The sequence below is a fragment of the Neoarius graeffei genome, chromosome 15, assembly GCF_027579695.1.
Source record: "Neoarius graeffei isolate fNeoGra1 chromosome 15, fNeoGra1.pri, whole genome shotgun sequence".
Classification (NCBI taxonomy): Eukaryota; Metazoa; Chordata; class Actinopteri; order Siluriformes; family Ariidae; genus Neoarius; species Neoarius graeffei.
The window spans coordinates 47,923,292-47,942,295 of NC_083583.1; the positions used below are offsets into that span (position 1 = coordinate 47,923,292).

The following is a 19,004-nucleotide window of genomic DNA, read 5'->3' on the forward strand; positions in this document are numbered from 1 at the left end:
TATTTTGAACAAACAAGCTACACTGGTTTATTTCAAACATATTTTAGATTAGTTAAATAGTTCTGGTGTGAGACAGCAGACGTATATAGATAAGACGGATTTTCAGATTTATAAACGAGAAATTAAGTTTTATTAAAACACACACGATCATGAAGCCGAAATTAATGATGTTCCATCCTTTGAATTATATCATATTTTCTACATGGATAATTTGCCTTCTTCTGTTTCGGACGTTATTAACATAATTTTATTAAAGGGGTAAATATCATACTCACTGTGCAAAATGGAGAAACTGTAAGCCCTCCTTCCCTGGATTTATTAATGACTTTAAGATGTTTTTCTTGTCTCTCAAAAAATAGACTATAAAATTGCAAGGAAAATAAGTATAGACATTGCTCGTTATTTGTTATTGTAATGTATCCTTTTCCTTTTGTGTCTCTGCTCCGTTATATGTTCATTTAATTGCCTAATTTAAAATGTAATTTACATGCACCTTTTTTTCTCTTACATGTATTCCTTAATCTTTAATTTTAATCCATATCCTCCCTGAGAGTTTGTATATTTTCCTTTGTTTAATTAATTAAGAAATAAAATAAAAATAATAATTTAAGAAACGACCATGAAGCTGACGGAAATGGCCACTTCTTCCCTTTTTTTTGAACCGGAAGTGAAATTGTCAGGCGCATCCTCAATGGATCCAACATGGACTTTTATTTTGAACAAACAAGCTACAGTGGTTTATTTTAAACACATTTTAGATTAGTTAAATAGTTCTGGTGTGAGAAAGCAGACGCATACAGATAAGACGGATTTTCAGATTTATAAACAAGAAATTAAGCTTTATTAAAACACACGCGATCATGAAGCCGACGGAAATGGCCGCTTCATCCCTTTTTTGAACCGGAAGTGAATTTGTCAGGCGCATCCTCAACGGATCCAGATGGACTTTTATTTTGAACAAACAAGCTACACTGGTTTATTTTAAGCACATTTTAGATGAGTTCAATAGTTCTGGTGTGAGAAAGCAGACGCATACAGATAAGACGGATTTTCAGATTTATAAACGAGAAATTAAGTTTTATTAAAACACACACGCGATCATGAAGCCGACGGAAATGGCCGCTTCTTCCCTTTTTTGAACCGGCAGTGAAATTGTCAGGCTCCTCCTCCTCCTCCTCAACGGATTTTTATTTTGAATACGCTGGTTTATTTCAAACATATTTTGGATTCATTAAATATTATTGGTGTGAGAAAGCAAACTTCTACAGATGAGATTTATAATTGAGGTTTTATTTAAAAAAAAAAACAAAACAACAACAACAATAAAACGACACTTCCGGGTATTTCTTGATACGTCACTGTAAGAGTCCCTGTCAAAATAGTGACTTGGCCTATTTTTTTTTTTTTTTTACTGGCGGTGTCAAGAACCCCGAAAAGCCAGTATGTTGAGGACTGGGTACTAATCGGATGCACATGAGCTAATTTTGTTCTGGAAGCCTGTAATAAAAGATGACAGTATCTTCTTTAGGGGAGGCGATGTTTGTTTTGTTTGCCTTCATTCCTTTACAGGACTGGCTGTTTGTAGATGGAGGATTATCAGCAATGAAGTAACAGATTAACCAAAACACGTTTACTTTTCAAAGAGGAAGAAATTCTGGTTTAAAGCACCAGAGCTGGAGTTTATCGGGGTTTCTTGCTCGGATGATCTGAGCAGACGGATCTAAGTGAAGATGCGGAGTCGGAGTAATTCAGGAGTGCGGCTGGATGCGTTTGCGCGACTCGTCAGTGAGACCATCCTGTGCTATCAGGCGAGTTTACTGTAATCCTCTTTATAAGTCTCACTGCTCTTCACTTCTGTCCTTTCAGCAGAGCAGTGTTAAACAACTAATGCACGTGGAATTATTTCTGGAACTGCATGAAAACGTGCGGCTTTAACACAGCATTATTATTGTGGAATAAATGATGATAACCAGCTGGAGCCAAAAATAAACAGTTCCTGGACAAGAGTCACCTTGACTGAGGAAGTGAAGTGAGCAGCAGATTTACACACGCAGTACTTTACAGAGCACACTTGTTTGTCTTCCACACCATAGTTGTTTCAGACTGTATTTAAATTTAAAATAACAATAATAATAAAAAGTGTTATTCGTTTTCCTACATCTAATATACTCTCAGAAAATAAAGTACATTACTGTTGTACCTTTAGGAGTACAGTGACTTGTCACTGGGGCACTTTCTTCCAAGGTGCTGATTTTTACCCTTTACATACTGCTTAGGAACATATATGTACCTTTTTGGCCCTAAAGCGGTACACATAGTTACCCTGAGGTCCAATAATGAGCCCTCAGGGGTACTTTAGTGTAGATTGTACCTTGGGGGACAGAACTGGACTCCTACTGTACCCCTATTTCTGACAGTGTACCTTCTAAAACCTCTAATTTTTTTAAACTTGGAAGCAAACCAAGCATCTGCGATGTTTCTACATAGAAAACTCCAAACACTGAAACACATCAAATCAGGGGCGTAGGCAGAAATTTGTAATACTGTGGACTTCTATGAAATAGAGTGGACCCCATTGTAAGCGGGGGGTCTGGGGGTCCTCCCCCAGAAAAAATTGTATTTCTTAGATGCAATTTCCTGCATTCTAACCAATTTTAGGGTGAATATATTAGCAAATCCCATCTGATTCACAGCCCTCTGATTAATGGCAAGATTAAGAATTGTGTCAAGTTTCAGCTCAGAGCAGGTCAGATCTTTTGTTTTGAAATACAGGACGATTCCGTATTGTAAGGGACAGTTGACAACCCTACCCTTTCACCCCCCTATTTTGCTTATTTTAAAAAAAAAACAAAAAACAAAAAAAACAAACCTACATTATAGACAACGGGTCTTTATTCGCTATTGTTTTGTAAGAGAGAACAAAATATATTTTTCACAAAAAGAACAACAGAATTTTTAAAAACATGGCCATTTGAAGTCTAAATTTAATGCAGTAGAATAAATGAATAAAATAGTAATAATGAATAGTTAGTTACCCAATTATAATACAACAATTAAGAGTTTTACCGTTGGCCAGTAGGGGGAACCATTCCTTTGACATCCCGAATACAGGCAAGAATGACAAGGTTTCATCAGCAGACCAGTTATGATGAACTTTTTGCATTCAGAAGTAGGCTATGCAGGACCTACTTAAATACAGAGTGAAATACACTTTAAATGTGTTTGAATAATCAAGAGCATTTAATTTAATGCTCAGCGATGACTTCCGTTTTTTGGCATAGCAACGGATGTTTGCTTCTTGCCGCTTATCAAAAACGCGGGCATTAGCCAATCAAAATGATTATAGAGAAAAAAAAACACTGACAAAAATATAATTTCTGTAAATAGTTGTAACATTATACTTAATTCAAAGTGTTTTGTTTCGTGTTACATTATTGTTATCCTGCTGTTCATTGAATTTCACGTTAAAAACACCTCCTCTATGGTGGGCGAGCCAGCTGTCAATCAAGTTGGACACCTCCGATAGGGTGGGCCAGCTGTCAATCATAGTGGCACCGGCCCACTGTTGCCCTTATGTGCCAACGCCACTGCATCAAATACATTTATATCGGAATATTTGTGATGTGTTGTCGATGGTGCAAATGTGTTGGGTTTAATTTAGTGTAGATTGTACCTTGGGGGACAGAACTGGACTCCTACTGTACCCCTATTTCTATTGAGGATGGGTTCCCGTTTGAGTCTGGTTCCTCTCAAGGTTTCTTCCTCATGGCGTCTGAGGGAGTTTTTCCTTGCCATCGTCGCCGCAGGCGTGCTCATTGGGGATAGATTAGGGATAAAATTAGCTCATGTTTTAAGTCGTTCAAATTCTGTAAATCTGCTTTGCAGCAGTGTTAATTGTTAAAAGCGCGATACAAATAAACTTGACTTGACTATAACAGCATGCCTTCTAAAACCTCTTCTTTTTTTCTTTTTTTTAAACTTGGAAGCAAACCAACCATCTGTGATGTTTCTACATAGAAAACTCCAAACACTGAAACACATCAAATACATTTATATCAGAATGTTTGTGATGTGTTGTTGATGGTGCGAATTTGTTGGGTGATGTTATATTTAATTTAACTGATTCCGATGAGAAGTTAACCGTTATGTTTTGCGCTGACTAAAGCGGTACACATAGTTACCCTGAGGTCCAATAATGAGCCCTCAGGGGTACTTTAGTGTAGATTGTACCTTGGGGGACAGAACTGGACTCCTACTGTACCCCTATTTCTATTGAGGATGGGTTCCCGTTTGAGTCTGGTTCCTCTCGAGGTTTCTTCCTCATGGCGTCTGAGGGAGTTTTTCCTTGCCACCGTCGCCACAGGCTTGCTCATTGGGGATAGATTAGGGATAAAATTAGCTCATGTTTTAAGTCGTTCAAATTCTGTAAATCTGCTTTGCAGCAGTGTTAATTGTTAAAAGCGCGATACAAATAAACTTGACTTGACTTCACTATTTCTAACAGCATGCCTTCTAAAACCTCGTCTTTTTTTTTTCTTTTTTTTTAAAACTTGGAAGCAAACCAACCATCTGCGATGTTTCTACATAGAAAACTTCAAACACAGAAACACATCAAATACATTTATATCGGAATATTTGTGATGTGTTGTTGATGGTGCGAATTTGTTGGGTGATGTTATATTTAATTTAACTGGTAAGGTACCCTTTTTCCACCAAATCAGTTCCAGGGCTGGTTCACAACTCGTTCAACTTGCGAGCCAGCTAAGAACCAGTTTGCTTTTCCATAGCTTATGGTGCTAAGGGGAGCCACGTCAGTTACGTCGCTGCGTTTGCATAAACCTTGGCGCGAATATCGAAGCAACAACAACACAGAGAAGAAGACGCAGCAACAACAATAATGGATGACTTCGCATTTGTACAACTGCTGCTTCTCGTCACTTAAAAATGGCGAACTTTCGCGGTCTTGCGATTGTTGTTGGTCTTAACAAACACACACACACACACACACACACACACCCCGGGCTGCCGTAAGCGGTTCTTTCCTCTGGCCCAGCAGAGAGTTGGCGCTAACCTGGAACCGTTTTTTCTGGCCCCAGAGCTAGTTCGTTGTTCAGTGGAAACAGAAAACCCGGTTCCAAACTAAGCACTGGCCCTGAACCAGCCCTGGAACTGCTTTGGTGGAAAAGGGGCACCTGAGGTCCAATAATGAGCCCTCAGGGATATGTTAGTGTAGATTGTACCTTGGGGGACAGAACTGGACTCGTACTGAACCCCTATTTCTGACAGTGTACCTTCTAAAACCTCTATTTTTTAAACTTGGAAGCAGACCAACCATCTGCGATGTTTCAACATAGAAAACTTCAAACATTGAAACACATCAAATACATTTATATCGGAATGTTTGTGATGTGTTGTTGATGGTGCAAATTTGTTGGGTGATGTTATATTTAATTTAACTGATTCCGATGAGAAGTTAACCGTTATGTCTTGCGCTGACTAAAGCGGTACACATAGTTACCCTGAGGTCCAATAATGAGCCCTCAGGGGTACTTTAGTGTAGATTGTACTTTGGGGGACAGAACTGGACTCCTACTGTACCCTTATTTCTGACAGTGTACCTTTTCAAACCTCTTTTTTTTTTTTACTTGGAAGCAAACCAACCATCTGCGATGTTTCTACATAGAAAACTCCAAACACTGAAACACATCAAATACATTTACATCAAAATATTTATGATGTGTTGTTGATGGTGCGAATTTGTTGGGTGGTGATTGTTATATTTAATTTAACTGATTCCTATGAGAAGTTAACCATTGTGTGTTGCGCTGACTGATGTTGTAGGGTGAAAGAAAATATTCAGCAATTTCAAACCTCAGGACTAAAAGTCAGCTGAGCTCCTAAAACAACAGATCGAGTGTTTTTTATTTCTATTCTCAGTCACTATTTTCCGACAACATTCCAGATCAGACTGGGAGACAGCAAATGTTGGACTCAAATTTCCAGAATGCAGTGTACTGTAGTTATATGATCCAGAGGCTTGGCCAGGCTTGGAACGTGATCTGATTGAGCAGAGTGAGTATATAGATGAGGAGGTGAAAGAGCGAGACGGACAGAAGGACTAAAGCACAGCTGCATCGCTCTTTTTAGGCAGAGGTGAAGCAAAGGTTAAATCCCACTGGTACCATCAGCAGGTAGTCAGAGAGCATTGTGGGTATGTAGGAAAACGTTAAGCAAAGCAAAAATACAGTAACACGTCAATAAAAGAAGTTTAAACTAAAAAAAAAAGTCAACGTTAGAAAATAGATCAGGGGCGGCACGGTGGTGTAGTGGTTAGCGCTGTCGCCTCACAGCAAGAAGGTCCTGGGTTCAAGCCCCATGGCCGGCGAGGGCCTTTCTGTGTGGAGTTTGCATGTTCTCCCCGTGTCCGCGTGGGTTTCCTCCGGGTGCTCCGGTTTCCCCCACAGTCCAAAGACATGCAGGTTAGGTTAACTGGTGACTCTAAATTGACCGTAGGTGTGAATGTGAGTGTGAATGGTTGTCTGTGTCTATGTGTCAGCCCTGTGATGACCTGGCGACTTGTCCAGGGTGTACCCCGCCTTTCACCCGTAGTCAGCTGGGATAGGCTCCAGCTTGCCTGCGACCCTGTAGTAGAAGGATAAAGCGGCTAGAGATAATGAGATGAGATGAGAAAATAGATCATGTGTTTAATTATAAAGATTAGGAGTTTGTTCAGGGTGGATTTTTTTTTCTTTAAGGATCTCTCAGATGGACAAGCTCACGTTGAGGACTCCAAAAAGAAACTGATGAAAAGATATTTAATTTGTGGCATAAAATACTTTTTTTTTTTTTTACACACACACAAATCAGCACAAATGTTAAGTATTAAGATTTTCTTTCTTTTTTTTTTAAGGTCGATTCACATCACATACTATAAACAGCTGCAGAAGAGCAAAGCTTTATAAACATGAATGTTAGATGTTTTTGCATCGTTCTTAGTGCATGCTTCAAGCCAGCTTTATTTCAAAATTATCTTCTGAAACATTTTCAGAAGTATCCATGATAGTGCAATATTATAAGTGTAGGTCATTTGTGGATTGTTCTTGAGATACCAGCCTTTGTGATATAGAATCATTCCTGTTAAAACTCTGGCTCGTTTTAGATTTTCTGCTTGCTACTTGGTGAGTCAGGAGTAACGTGTGTATGTTTTGTATAGAACCCAGTGACAGGTTTGCTTCCGGCCAGTGCACAGCAGAAAGATGCCTGGGTTAGGGATAACGTTTACAGCATCCTGGCGGTGTGGGGACTCGGAATGGCGTATCGCAAGAATGCAGACCGTGATGAGGACAAGGCCAAGGCCTATGAGCTTGAACAGGTGACCGAATCTTAAAATATGATGCTCCATTGTTAAGATGTATTTCCACTAAAGCTGGGCAATATTACAATATAATATCGATATTGTGATAGTAAACGCTTTTGAGATATCACAGGTATTGTCAGTGTTTTATAAAAAATTACAGACTCCGATTGAAATCAGCTGATTAGTTGTTTCAATTTTGTACTGAATGGTTAAAATTGTAAAATGTAAATTGTCAAATTTTGTCCAGGTTTTGTTTTTAATTCTCCTGCTTTTCAGTGTTAAATAATATTACTACTATTATAATAAAATTGTAATAGCAATACACATATTGTAATATTGTCTACTGTAATATTATGGAAATTAACACATCATGAATTGCAGAAATGGCTTCTCGTGTTGTGATATGATGTTATTTGTTGTATCACCCACCCCTAATTTTCACTGCATGGTCCAGTGCTATGTAACAATAATTTTATATATTTATTTATTATTTTTATTTATTTTTATATTTTTAATTTTAAATGTATTATAATAATTTTTTTCAAAGCATTTCAGAGTATCAATGCTCAACAATAAAAATATGAACAAATAATAAATCATAACAATAAAAGCATATGCATATTATTGTTTGCATCTACACTACCGTTCAAAAGTTTGGGGTCACCCAGACAATTTTGTGTTTTCCATGAAAAGTTACACTTTTATTTACCACCGTAAGTTGTAAAATGAATAGAAAATATAGTCAAGACATTTTTCTGGCCATTTTGAGCATTTAATCGACCCCACAAATGTGATGCTCCAGAAACTCAATCTGCTCAAAGGAAGGTCAGTTTTATAGCTTCTCTAAAGAGCTCAACTGTTTTCAGCTGTGCTAACATGATTGTACAAGGGTTTTCTAATCATCCATTAGCCTTCTGAGGCAATGAGCAAACACATTCAGTACGTTTACATGCACATCCAAATCGAGCTGCTGTCGGTAATCGAGATAAGGGTCCCAGCAGGGGTGCCAGAGAAATCCAATCCTACATGCACACAAGGAAATCGAGCTATTGTGTGAGGTACATTGTGCACCCGAGCCACAGGTGGCGCAACACGCCCCATCGTGTTGGTACACTTCCGGTTGTCGTCATGAAGAAGAGCTATTCAAGAGTGTAAACAAAGTTATCAGTTCCGTGTTCTCCATTGCGCGTTTTTCTCCCGTCCATGAATTTTAATATATTCAACTCCTTAAGCTGAATGAGCATGAACTCTGTCTCCTCATTGCTCCAGAAGTGCACGTTTCTGCTCGCCATTTTCTCTTCTTCGTTTGTTCCTCCTGACCTCTTCTGCTGCTCGCTACTACTGTTGTCATGCCGACCGAGGCTGTCGTGTTTCCTGCTTGTGGTCTCGTCACTTCCGGAAGGGGCAGTGCTGAAGTAAGTAGCTCGAATACGTAGCTCGATAGGGTTTACATGCACTAAGTAGCTCGGCAAAAATATCATAATCTAGGTCGTGTAGCTCGATTACGAGAAATCAAGTTCGGTTCAATTTCAGCTTAGCTAAGGTGTTTCCATGGCATTTAGAACTTCGATTTCAGTCGAGCAACGGCAGAAATTCGATTTTCTCTATGTGCATGTAAACGCACTGATTGTACCATTAGAACACTGGAGTGAGAGTTGCTGGAAATGGGTCTCTATACACCTATGGAGATATTGCACCAAAAACCAGACATTTGCAGCTAGAATAGTCATTTACCACATTAGCAATGTATAGAGTGTATTTCTGATTAGTTTAAAGTGATCTTCATTGAAAAGAACAGTGCTTTTCTTTCAAAAATAAGGACATTTCAAAGTGACCCCAAACTTTTGAACGGTAGTGTATTAAAAATTAATGAAAACAAATTAATCAAAACGAAGATTAGTATTCAAATCACAATATAATTTAGAAGTAAAAACCTTTGTTCACATTATTTCCAGGCAATCGATCTGTCTTTTTTTTTTTTTACATTTTTCTGGGCCAGAAATTAGCTCCGCCCCTCAGTTGTGTTCCTTTTCCTCAAAAGGCAATTCACAAGCCATATGTTTAATATAGAAGTTGGTTGAGGGGGGAAAAGTGGAAGCCTTGCCAGTGTTTCAGTGCAACTGCACTTTACTTCACAGGGCTCTAAAGATAACACACTGCTCCTTTAACCATGTTTGTTTATTCCATAGACTGTGGTCAAGCTGATGCAGGGACTGCTGCATTGCATGATGAGACAGGTAAGGCTGAGAAGATCCACTAGTTCTATGGTGATTACACTTGTATATGAGAACATAACATGGTCATGTGGGCATGGCAGATGGAAAAGGTGGAGAAGTTTAAACACACACAGAGCACCAAGGACTGTCTGCACGCCAAGTACAACACGTCCACTTGTGCAACAGTGGTTGGGGATGACCAGTGGGGGCACCTGCAGGTAGACGCGACATCACTGTATCTGCTGATGCTGGCGCAGATGACGGCATCCGGTGAGCACAAACCTACATCCCACAGGCTTTTCATAGCCAGAAGAGAGATTAATTAACTTTATCAGTTTAATTTCGATATGTAGTTAAAGTACAATAAATTGAAGAAAAAGACATTTAATTTATATTATAGAGTGCAACTGTTTGTCCTCATCTGTAGAATGAATCTAAAACCATGAATATAGAATATTCCCATTTTAAACAACAAGAAAGAAAGGGGATTGTCTACAGTGTTAATATACATAATTTGTGGTATTTTTTAATACTAATCTTGGCAGCAAATGCTTTCTATAACTGGCTGTACAATCTGAGAAAGGTAGGCTTCAAGTGCAGAGTTTATTTGAAATGTTCAACGTATTAAAGGCAGACAAAAGGGTCAAAACATGGGGGATAGGTGAACAGTGTGAATAATCCAGAAGTGTCAGAAACAAACAAAGAAAAAAAACCCCTCAAAGACAGGTTATAAATGCTCAGAAATGCAATCAGAAAGAAGGCAAGACTTCGCAGTGAGCTCATGAGAAACGAGGAGGTAATGAGTATCAAGTGAGAGTTAAGGTGCATATCCTGGACCAATTTAGTGGGGTTTTTTAAGATGAAAGTATGTCTCTTTACACACTCATCCAGAAGAGTAATTTTGCACAAGGCCATCTGTCTACAGCAGAAAAAAATAAAATAACAAAACGCGTCTGGAAAAATCCCAAGGGAGTCTGGAGCCAGATTCGTGACGTCACGTGCGGATCCGCCAGCAGGCTGAGAGAGCTTGCACAAGCGCTCCCATTTCTCTCTCATTGTCCGGTCTTTTGGAAAACGATGAGTACTAATCCCATCAAGATTGGTGTTGCTACACCCTCCTACGATACATCTGTTAAACATTTTAATAATTACTAGCGCCTCCGATTTTCCACGATCGCAGAAAATGGATGGAAATCGCGGAAATTGGGGTCAGAAACGGAATTAGTGCTCAGAAACGGAATCTACACATTCTGACCTTTTCAAAACTTTTTTTGGAATTAAAATCCGTCAATTAGTTGGCGAGATACATGAAGATTTATCAGCCTGTCAAATCCTGTCTTCCATAATGTTTTGATGGTGTCCCCAGGGATGCTTACCTTGCATCACACTAGGTGGCAGCACTTTTTTAAAATATTTCATTTTAACTATGCTTTAAAAACATAAATAAAACATTTTGTTAGGTAAAGTGATTTGGGTAGTCATGGGTAAGTATTATAATTTTATCTTGATTCATTTATTAAATGACTTTGTAGTGTGTATGATATCCTGTAGATGCTTTTCAGTTTAACATTATATAATGGCAACTGATTATTTTCATGATTTAATGGTTTATGTTTTTAAATAAGAAGTTATGTTCCGAAGAATGATTTTCTATATAAAGAGTTTGAAGACTTGTGCATTATTAAATGAATAATTTCCAGGCAGAATGTAAATTAAACTAATAATCGAGTTAACTGTTAAATAATTTGAATCATTTAAAGTATATATTAAATGGACACTCACACACTTTGTTAGACCTGTCGTTGCACTGAAAACACTGTAAGCATAACAACGAATAAAAGTTTGAAAAACATGGATAAAATGATTACTGAGATTGTTTCATTTAAATGTACATGTATAAAGAGTAAGGATAACCATAAAAGTATTAATATACAATATAAAGTTTTAAAGAAAATAGCAGGAGCCAGCCAACAATCAAGTTAACAGCACTAATTAACTACAGTCTTAAATAAATGAAAGAAACACATTTTCAGTGAAGTGAAATTTAGTGTTGATTCTAAGGCGCATTAAGATATTAGACTGTGTACAGAAAGTTTAAAGCTTTATATGAAGTTGTACTACAGCAGGCCAGTAAAGCAGGATTACGGGGATAGATGCACAAGGACAACAAACATGCAGATGCCTCCCAACACCAGTTACCTGAAGCATAAAATTTCATGCATTTATTACATGTACTTAAGAATTCTGATTCTGAATTATGTATTTTGTATGTTGAAAATTTAAAAATGCCAATTTACTTGTCATTTGAGCATATAACTGAAACAAATTGTCTGAAACGGAATTGAAACAGTATTAGCCATTCTCTGAAATGGAATTTAAAGTTTTTTGAAACGGAAAATAGGAGGCTCTAAGTTACGTGATAACGTTGAAGAAATGTGCAGAAAACCACCAGGTCGTATTCTCATAAACAAACCAATGCTGACATGGGATTCAGAGGGAGGCATCCCACACGTGACGTCACGTAAATCAATGTTTGCCGGGAAATCCAAATGCCAAGTTTTTTCAGAGGCGGACCAATTCGCCTCAAATGGCTTGATTTCAACTGAATTTTTCTAGTATTGCTCAAGGTAAAAAAAATTGCACAAAATGCAAAATGTGACAGATATTTGACCAAAGTTTAATATAAAATAAGAGAATCACACTGATCTTGCTCCTAAATATACCAAAGATGTGCACTTTAAGATAACCTGAAAGTGGCCAAGTACTCTAATGATGAGGAGTCTTATTCGAAGGTACACCAGTAACGATTTATATAACAGTACTTGATTGCTCTTTAGGTTTCTGTTACCAGAACAGAAAAACAGTTTTCCGTTGCATGCATGCATACATACATAGTAATTATTGCATTTCATAATAGTTTTTTTTTCTACCTTCACCTCTAGTTATATACCTGGCATGTGTTAGGACATCAGGCGTCTATTACTATTCATACTATGCATCTATTACTTTAAATTATTTTTACTTAATAGCTAATATTTTCACTGTGTCAGTGGTCAACGTGCACAAATATGGTGGTAATAAACAATGGACCAGGTGGAGAAACAGGTATAACAGTTGTATCTTAATTCATAAAAAAAAAGGTCAGTAATCAGAGTTAGCAATTTTATAACCGAAAATCCTTTTTCACGGTTAAGACATTTAGTTGTAGTAATTGGCTGTTTCTGAAGGTTATTAGTAATCGAGATGTTAAGTGATATCATGTAGTAATATCCATGTAAAAGGGATGGAAAAAGGCAAATTAAAAAAAAAAAAAGGTACAATTTAGGTTGAATAAAATTACTTAACACTGGTCATATTTTCCACATAGCATCTTATACGTATTTACTTTCTCTTTATTATGTGCAAGTTTCCCCATATTATCAGAAAATACTGTAGAATTTTACCAACTCCAAAAGGAGTCCCATGTTATAATTGTACCTGCATTGTGTGGATCAACTGAAATACCACTTTAAAAAAAAAAACACGCTACTGATATTATCCTGTTGATATCCTGTTTTGATTGGTTTCTATTTGTTGGTAGGTCATAATGGCCACAACTGATATGCTGTTATATGGTTACAGTGGTTTAACAGTGGTTTTAAAAAGCATAATGTCCTTATGTGCTACGAATCCACAGAAGTTCATTCTTAAATGGGCAAAACCGAGTGCATGTGTTTTTTGTTTTGTTACAATGCTGCCACCTTTAGCTGCTCTTAACAGTCTGAGAGCCTCTGAAAATAAGATTCTGTAGAATTATAATGCCATATTGCAGGGAGGCTCAATGCTTTCTCACAATCTTGCAAACAGAAGTAGCATGCACAAGCTCTGAAAACAGCAGAGAAATGCGTAAACTGCACAACTGCTATACAATATACCCGTACATCTCAAACAATCAGAATATCATGAAATGGTTCATTTTTTAAATAATTTAATTTAAAAAGGTAAACTTTCATATATTCTGTATTCATTACACATGAAGTGAAATATTTCAAGATGATTATGGCTTATAGCTCATGAAAATCATAAATCCAGTATCTCAAATTATTAGAATATTTCCTAAGATCAATCAAAAAAGGATTTACAATACAGAAATGTCCAAGTTCTGAAAAGTATGTTCATTTATACACTCAGTACTTGGTTGGGGCTCCTTTACCATGAATTACTGCATCAATGTGGCGTGGCATGGAAGCAATCAGCCTGTGGCACTGCTGAGGTGTTATTGAAGCCCAGAATGCTTTGATAGCGGCTTCAGTTCATCTGTATTTTTGGGTCGGGTGTTTCTCATCTTCCTCTTGACAATACTTCATAGATTCTCTGTGGGGTTCAGGTCAGGCAAGTTGGCTGGCCAGTCAAGCACTGTAATATCATGGTCAGCAAACCATTTTGCTAGTTGTTCTGGCACTGTGGGCAGGTGCTACGTCCTGCTGGAAAAGGAAATCGGCATCTCCATAAAGCTCGTCAGCAGATGGAAGCATGAAGTGCTCTAAAATCTCCTGGTATACGGCTGCATTGACCCTGCACTTGATAAAACACAGTGGACCAACACCAGCAGATGACATGGCACCCCAAATCATCAGAGCCTGTGGAAACTTCACACTGTACTTCAAACACCTTGGATTCTGTGCCTCTCCACTCTTCCTCCAGATTCTAGGACTTTGATTTCCAAATGAAATGCAAAATTTACTTTCATTTGAAAAGAGGACTTTGGACCACTGAGTAACAGTCCAGTTCTTTCTCTCTTTAGCCCAGGCAAGACGCTTCTGACGTTGTCCCTGGTTCAGGAGTGGCCTGATATTAGGAATGTGACAGTTGTAGCCCCTTTCCTGAAGACGTGTGTGTGGTGGCTTTTGATGCATTGACACCAGACTCAGTCCACTCCTTGTGAAGCTCTCCCAAGTTCTTGAATCGACTTTTCTTAGCAATCCTCTCAAGGCTGAAGTCATTCCTGTCACTTGTGCACCTTTTCTAGCCAGCCTTTTCAGCAATGACCTTCTGTGGCTTACTGTCAGTGGACAACTGTCAAGTCAGCAGTCCTCCCCATGATTGTGGTTGCGTATACTGAACTAGACCAAGAGATACACAGTATTTATACTGTTTTACTCAAACTTGAAATGAAATATTCTCTATTTTGAGATTTTTTTTTTTGCGCTGTAGACCATAATTATCAAAATTAAAGTAGAAAAAAATGCTTAACATTTTAGTTTACATGGAATGAGTCTACAGTGATGCTTGAAAGTTTGTGAACACTTTAGAATTTTCTATATTTCTGCATAAATATGACCCAAAACATCATCAGATTTTCACACAAGTCCTAAAAGTAAATAAAGAGAACCCAGTTAAACAAATGGGACAAAAATATTATACTTGGTCATTTATTTATTGAGGAAAATTACCCAATATTACATATCTGTAAGTGGCAAAAGTATGTGAACCTTTGCTTTCAGTATCTGGTGTGACCCCCTTGTGCAGCAATGACTGCAACTAAACGTTTTCGGTAACTGTCAGTCAGTCCTGCACACCGGCTTGAAGGAATTTTAGCCCATTCCTCCGTACGGAATAGCTTCAACTCTGGGGATGTTGGTGGGTTTCCTCACATGAACTGCTCGCTTCAGGTCCTTCCACAACATTTCAATTGGATTAAAGTCAGGATTTTGACTTGGCCATTCCAAAACATTAACTTTTTATTCTTCTTTAACCATTCTTTGGTAGAACGACTTGTGTGCTTAGGGTCGTTGTCTTGCTGCATGACCCACCTTCTCTTGAGATTCAGTTCATGGACAGATGTCCTGATGTTTTCCTTTAGAATTCGCTGGTATAATTCAGAATTCATTGTTCCATCAATGATGGCAAGCCGTCCTGGCCCAGATGCAGCAAAACAGGCCCAAACCATGATACTACCACCACCATGTTTCACAGATGGGATAAGGTTCTTATGCTGGAATGCAGTGTTTTCCTTTCTCCAAACATAACACTTCTCATTTAAACCAAAAAGTTCTATTTTGGTCTCATCCGTCCACAAAACATTTTTCCAATAGCCTTCTGGCTTGTCCATGTGATCTTTAGCAAACTGCAGACAAGCAGCAATGTTCTTTTTGGAGAGCAGTGGCTTTCTCCTTGCAACCCTGCCATGCACACCATTGGTTTTCAGTGTTCTCCTGATGGTGGATTCATGAACATTAACATGAGCCAATGTGAGCGAGGCCTTCAGTTGCTTAGAAGTTACCATGGGGTCCTTTGTGACCTTGCCGACTATTACATGCCTTGCTCTTGGAGTGATCTTTGTTGGTCGACCACTCCTGGGCAGGGTAACAATGGTCTTGAGTTTCCTCCATTTGTACACAATCTGTCTGACTGTGGATTGGTGGAGTCCAAACTCTTTAGAGATGGTTTTGTAACCTTTTCCAGCCTGATGAGCATCAACGACACTTTTTCTGAGATCCTCAGAAATCTCCTTTGTTCGTGCCATGATACACTTCCACAAACATGTGTTGTGAAGATCAGACTTTGATAGATCCCTGTTCTTTAAATAAAACAGGGTGCCCACTCACACCTGATTGTCATCCCATTGATTGAAAACACCTGACTCTAATTTCACCTTCAAATTAACTGCTAATCCTAGAGGTTCACATACTTTTGCCACTCACAGATATGTTTTTTTGCTCAATAAATAAATGACCAAGTATAATATTTTGTCTCATTTGTTTAACTGGGCTCTCTTTATCTACTTTTAGGACTTGTGTGAAAATCTGATGATGCTTTAGGTCATATTTATGCAGAAATATAGAAAATTCTAAGGGGTTCACAAACGTTCAAGCACCACTGTAGGATAGATAAAATTTTCACTTTCGTGGAAAATATTGAACTTTTTCACAATATTCTAATTGTCTGAGATACACAGGTATGTGCATGTAATGAAGGCACAGTTGTATTCGTGCATCTGGAGAAGACAAGCATATTACAATTACAGATATTATATTATGCAGTGATATTATAACACAAGAGGCTTGGGTTAAACCAGTGACAGTTATTGAATGTGTTATTCGAAGACCAGTAGATCATTTGTTTCTTGTAATACATCTTATTAATCATCATATTAAAATTAATACGATGGACTAAATTTGCTAACTAAACTAAAACAGAAATAATTGTTCAGTTTTTAAATCGCATAACCTTTGTTGTTTCAAAGCGCAATCTTTTTGTCATTTTTGGTGAGTCATGTACAGGTTGCAGGCTGTAAGGTTCCAGTCTCTGACCTTTAAAGGTTTAAAACTGTCTAACTGAAAAATTAATTCAGTTCAAGACTTGCAGGATCTTTAAACTGATTTTTAAAGAAGTTTGAATTGAATCCTCAATTAAATTCTTGGCTTTTTTTTTTTCTTGAGGCTTGTTCGGCTCATTTTCTTGTTTTTTCTTTTCTTGTACTTGTACACACTAATAAATGATTTTATTTCTGTTCCAGGTCTGCGTATCATATCGAACCTGGATGAGGTGGCTTTTATACAGAACTTGGTGTTCTACATTGAAGCTGCTTATAAAGTTGCTGTAAGTGGGACTCTTATATACAGTATGCTTTTCAGTCACTCGGGCAGATAACAGCATTTGATTTTGTGTCTGTAGGATTATGGCATGTGGGAGAGAGGAGATAAGACAAACCAGGGGATTGCTGAATTAAATGGGAGCTCTATTGGAATGGCAAAGGTAGGTAGGGTGACGTGAGGGTCTGCTGAGGTGTATGTGATAATCTTCACAATGCTGAGCAGTTCATTAGTGTGATTTTATTTATTTATTTATTGGTTTTGACTCTGCATTCCAGCACATTGGTTTTAAACATCAGCTTTAATTCCAGTTTACTGACATCTGTACTGGATAAAACAAGTAGAAATCACACTGTTCTCTTTTTTTTTTTTTTTTTTAAGTAGCTGTATGAATCCTAAATGAAAATATCATAGTATGAACCTGGATGTTGCGTCACTTTACGTTTACTGTGTGCAGCTCCAGAAATAGTACATAGTAATAATATTATACAGATGTTATTGCGTTATTATGTATAATTATACCACAGCACTGTTGAAGTCTCAAGTCTGATTGGTCAGAAGCTCAAATCACAGGTTTATATTAATGCACTATTACTAGTATTGCACTACTTCTAATATTTCACTCCTAATCCAGTCTTAATGCACTCCTTCCACAGGACTCCTTCTAATATTCCACTCCTAATGCACTCGAGACACTCGTTCTAATATAGTATCCAGTATTCGATGGTATGGTGGACACTTCACCTAAATGGATTATTTGTTGATCTGGTGAAGTTTTCTGTAAAGAAACATTTATTTAACATTTTTGGAAGGAATCTTCTGTGTCAGTGCTTTGTAACAGAGGTAAGGCTGTAACTTTCTGACACGGTGAAGTGTTCAGAGCTTTTCGATAGCGTGCATATTTTTGTCGAAGTAAAAGAGGCTGGTGAGTGAACAACTGTTTGTCGCTGGAAGTGATAACAGGAACTAACTTGTGTAGACCTGACATAACATTAAATGTCACTGTAAATGAAATGTGATGAAAAATGTCATCCTTAAATAAAAAAACAAAAAACGTTCGCGCTCGTAAATTATTGTAGTACAAGAGGATTAAAACATGATGGCAAGTGCAGCTATTGGGAAATCATCTATTAAATGATGGGTACAGTAACTCTGCTCTGTCGAGTTGCTCAACAGCACCCAGTCAATAATTATTTCCCTGTGACAGCTCAGTCTATCATGTTTTGTTTCTTACATGATGTAAGTCAGTGTGACAAAAAATAAATAAATAAAATGGCATGATACACTATATACAGTATATCCCAATATTTAGCTTCTACCAGAGAACCATATGTATAGTAGAGCTGCGTCAAATCTGATGCTAATGCCACCCCCTAGTGATGGAGGTATAAAAACCATTGGTGTCATTGGTATCAGCAATGGTGTCAGTGTTTTACAAAAATAATAATAACTAATAAAGATACAATATCTCATCTTATTATCTGTAGCCGCTTTATCCTGTTCGCCAGGGTTGCAGGCAAGCTGGAGCCTATCCCAGCTGACTACGGGCGAAAGGCAGGGTACACCCTGGACAAGTCGTCAGGTCATCACAGGGCTGACACATAGACACAAACAACCATTCACATTCACACCTACGGTCAATTTAGAGTCACCAGTTAACCTAACCTGTATGTCTTTGGACTGTGGGGGAAACCGGAGCACCCGGAGGAAACCTACGCAGACACGGGGAGAACATGCAAACTCCACACAGAAAGGCCCTCGCCGGCCACGGGGCTCGAACCCGGACCTTCTTGCTGTGAGGCAACAGCGCTAACCACTACACCACCGTGCCGCCCGATAAAGATGTAAATTTTTTAT

The 19,004-nt window shown here is 38.1% G+C and overlaps 1 protein-coding gene across 2 annotated transcripts in view; it reads left to right on the forward strand.

The window, feature by feature from the left end:
• The first annotated feature begins 1,382 nt into the window (after window positions 1-1,382).
• The window catches only part of phka2 (phosphorylase kinase, alpha 2 (liver)), a 45,270-nt gene continuing 27,648 nt past the window's right edge, over window positions 1,383-19,004 (forward strand). For both annotated transcript variants that reach the window (XR_009656691.1, XM_060941524.1), the window contains exons 1-6: window positions 1,383-1,808; window positions 7,214-7,372; window positions 9,547-9,594; window positions 9,675-9,843; window positions 17,072-17,154; window positions 17,230-17,310. Coding sequence is in view for 1 of the 2 variants with exons in the window: in XM_060941524.1 (XP_060797507.1) it covers window positions 1,731-1,808; window positions 7,214-7,372; window positions 9,547-9,594; window positions 9,675-9,843; window positions 17,072-17,154; window positions 17,230-17,310 (618 nt within the window). In the remaining variant the exon portion in view is untranslated. The remainder of the gene's footprint in view (window positions 1,809-7,213; window positions 7,373-9,546; window positions 9,595-9,674; window positions 9,844-17,071; window positions 17,155-17,229; window positions 17,311-19,004) is intronic.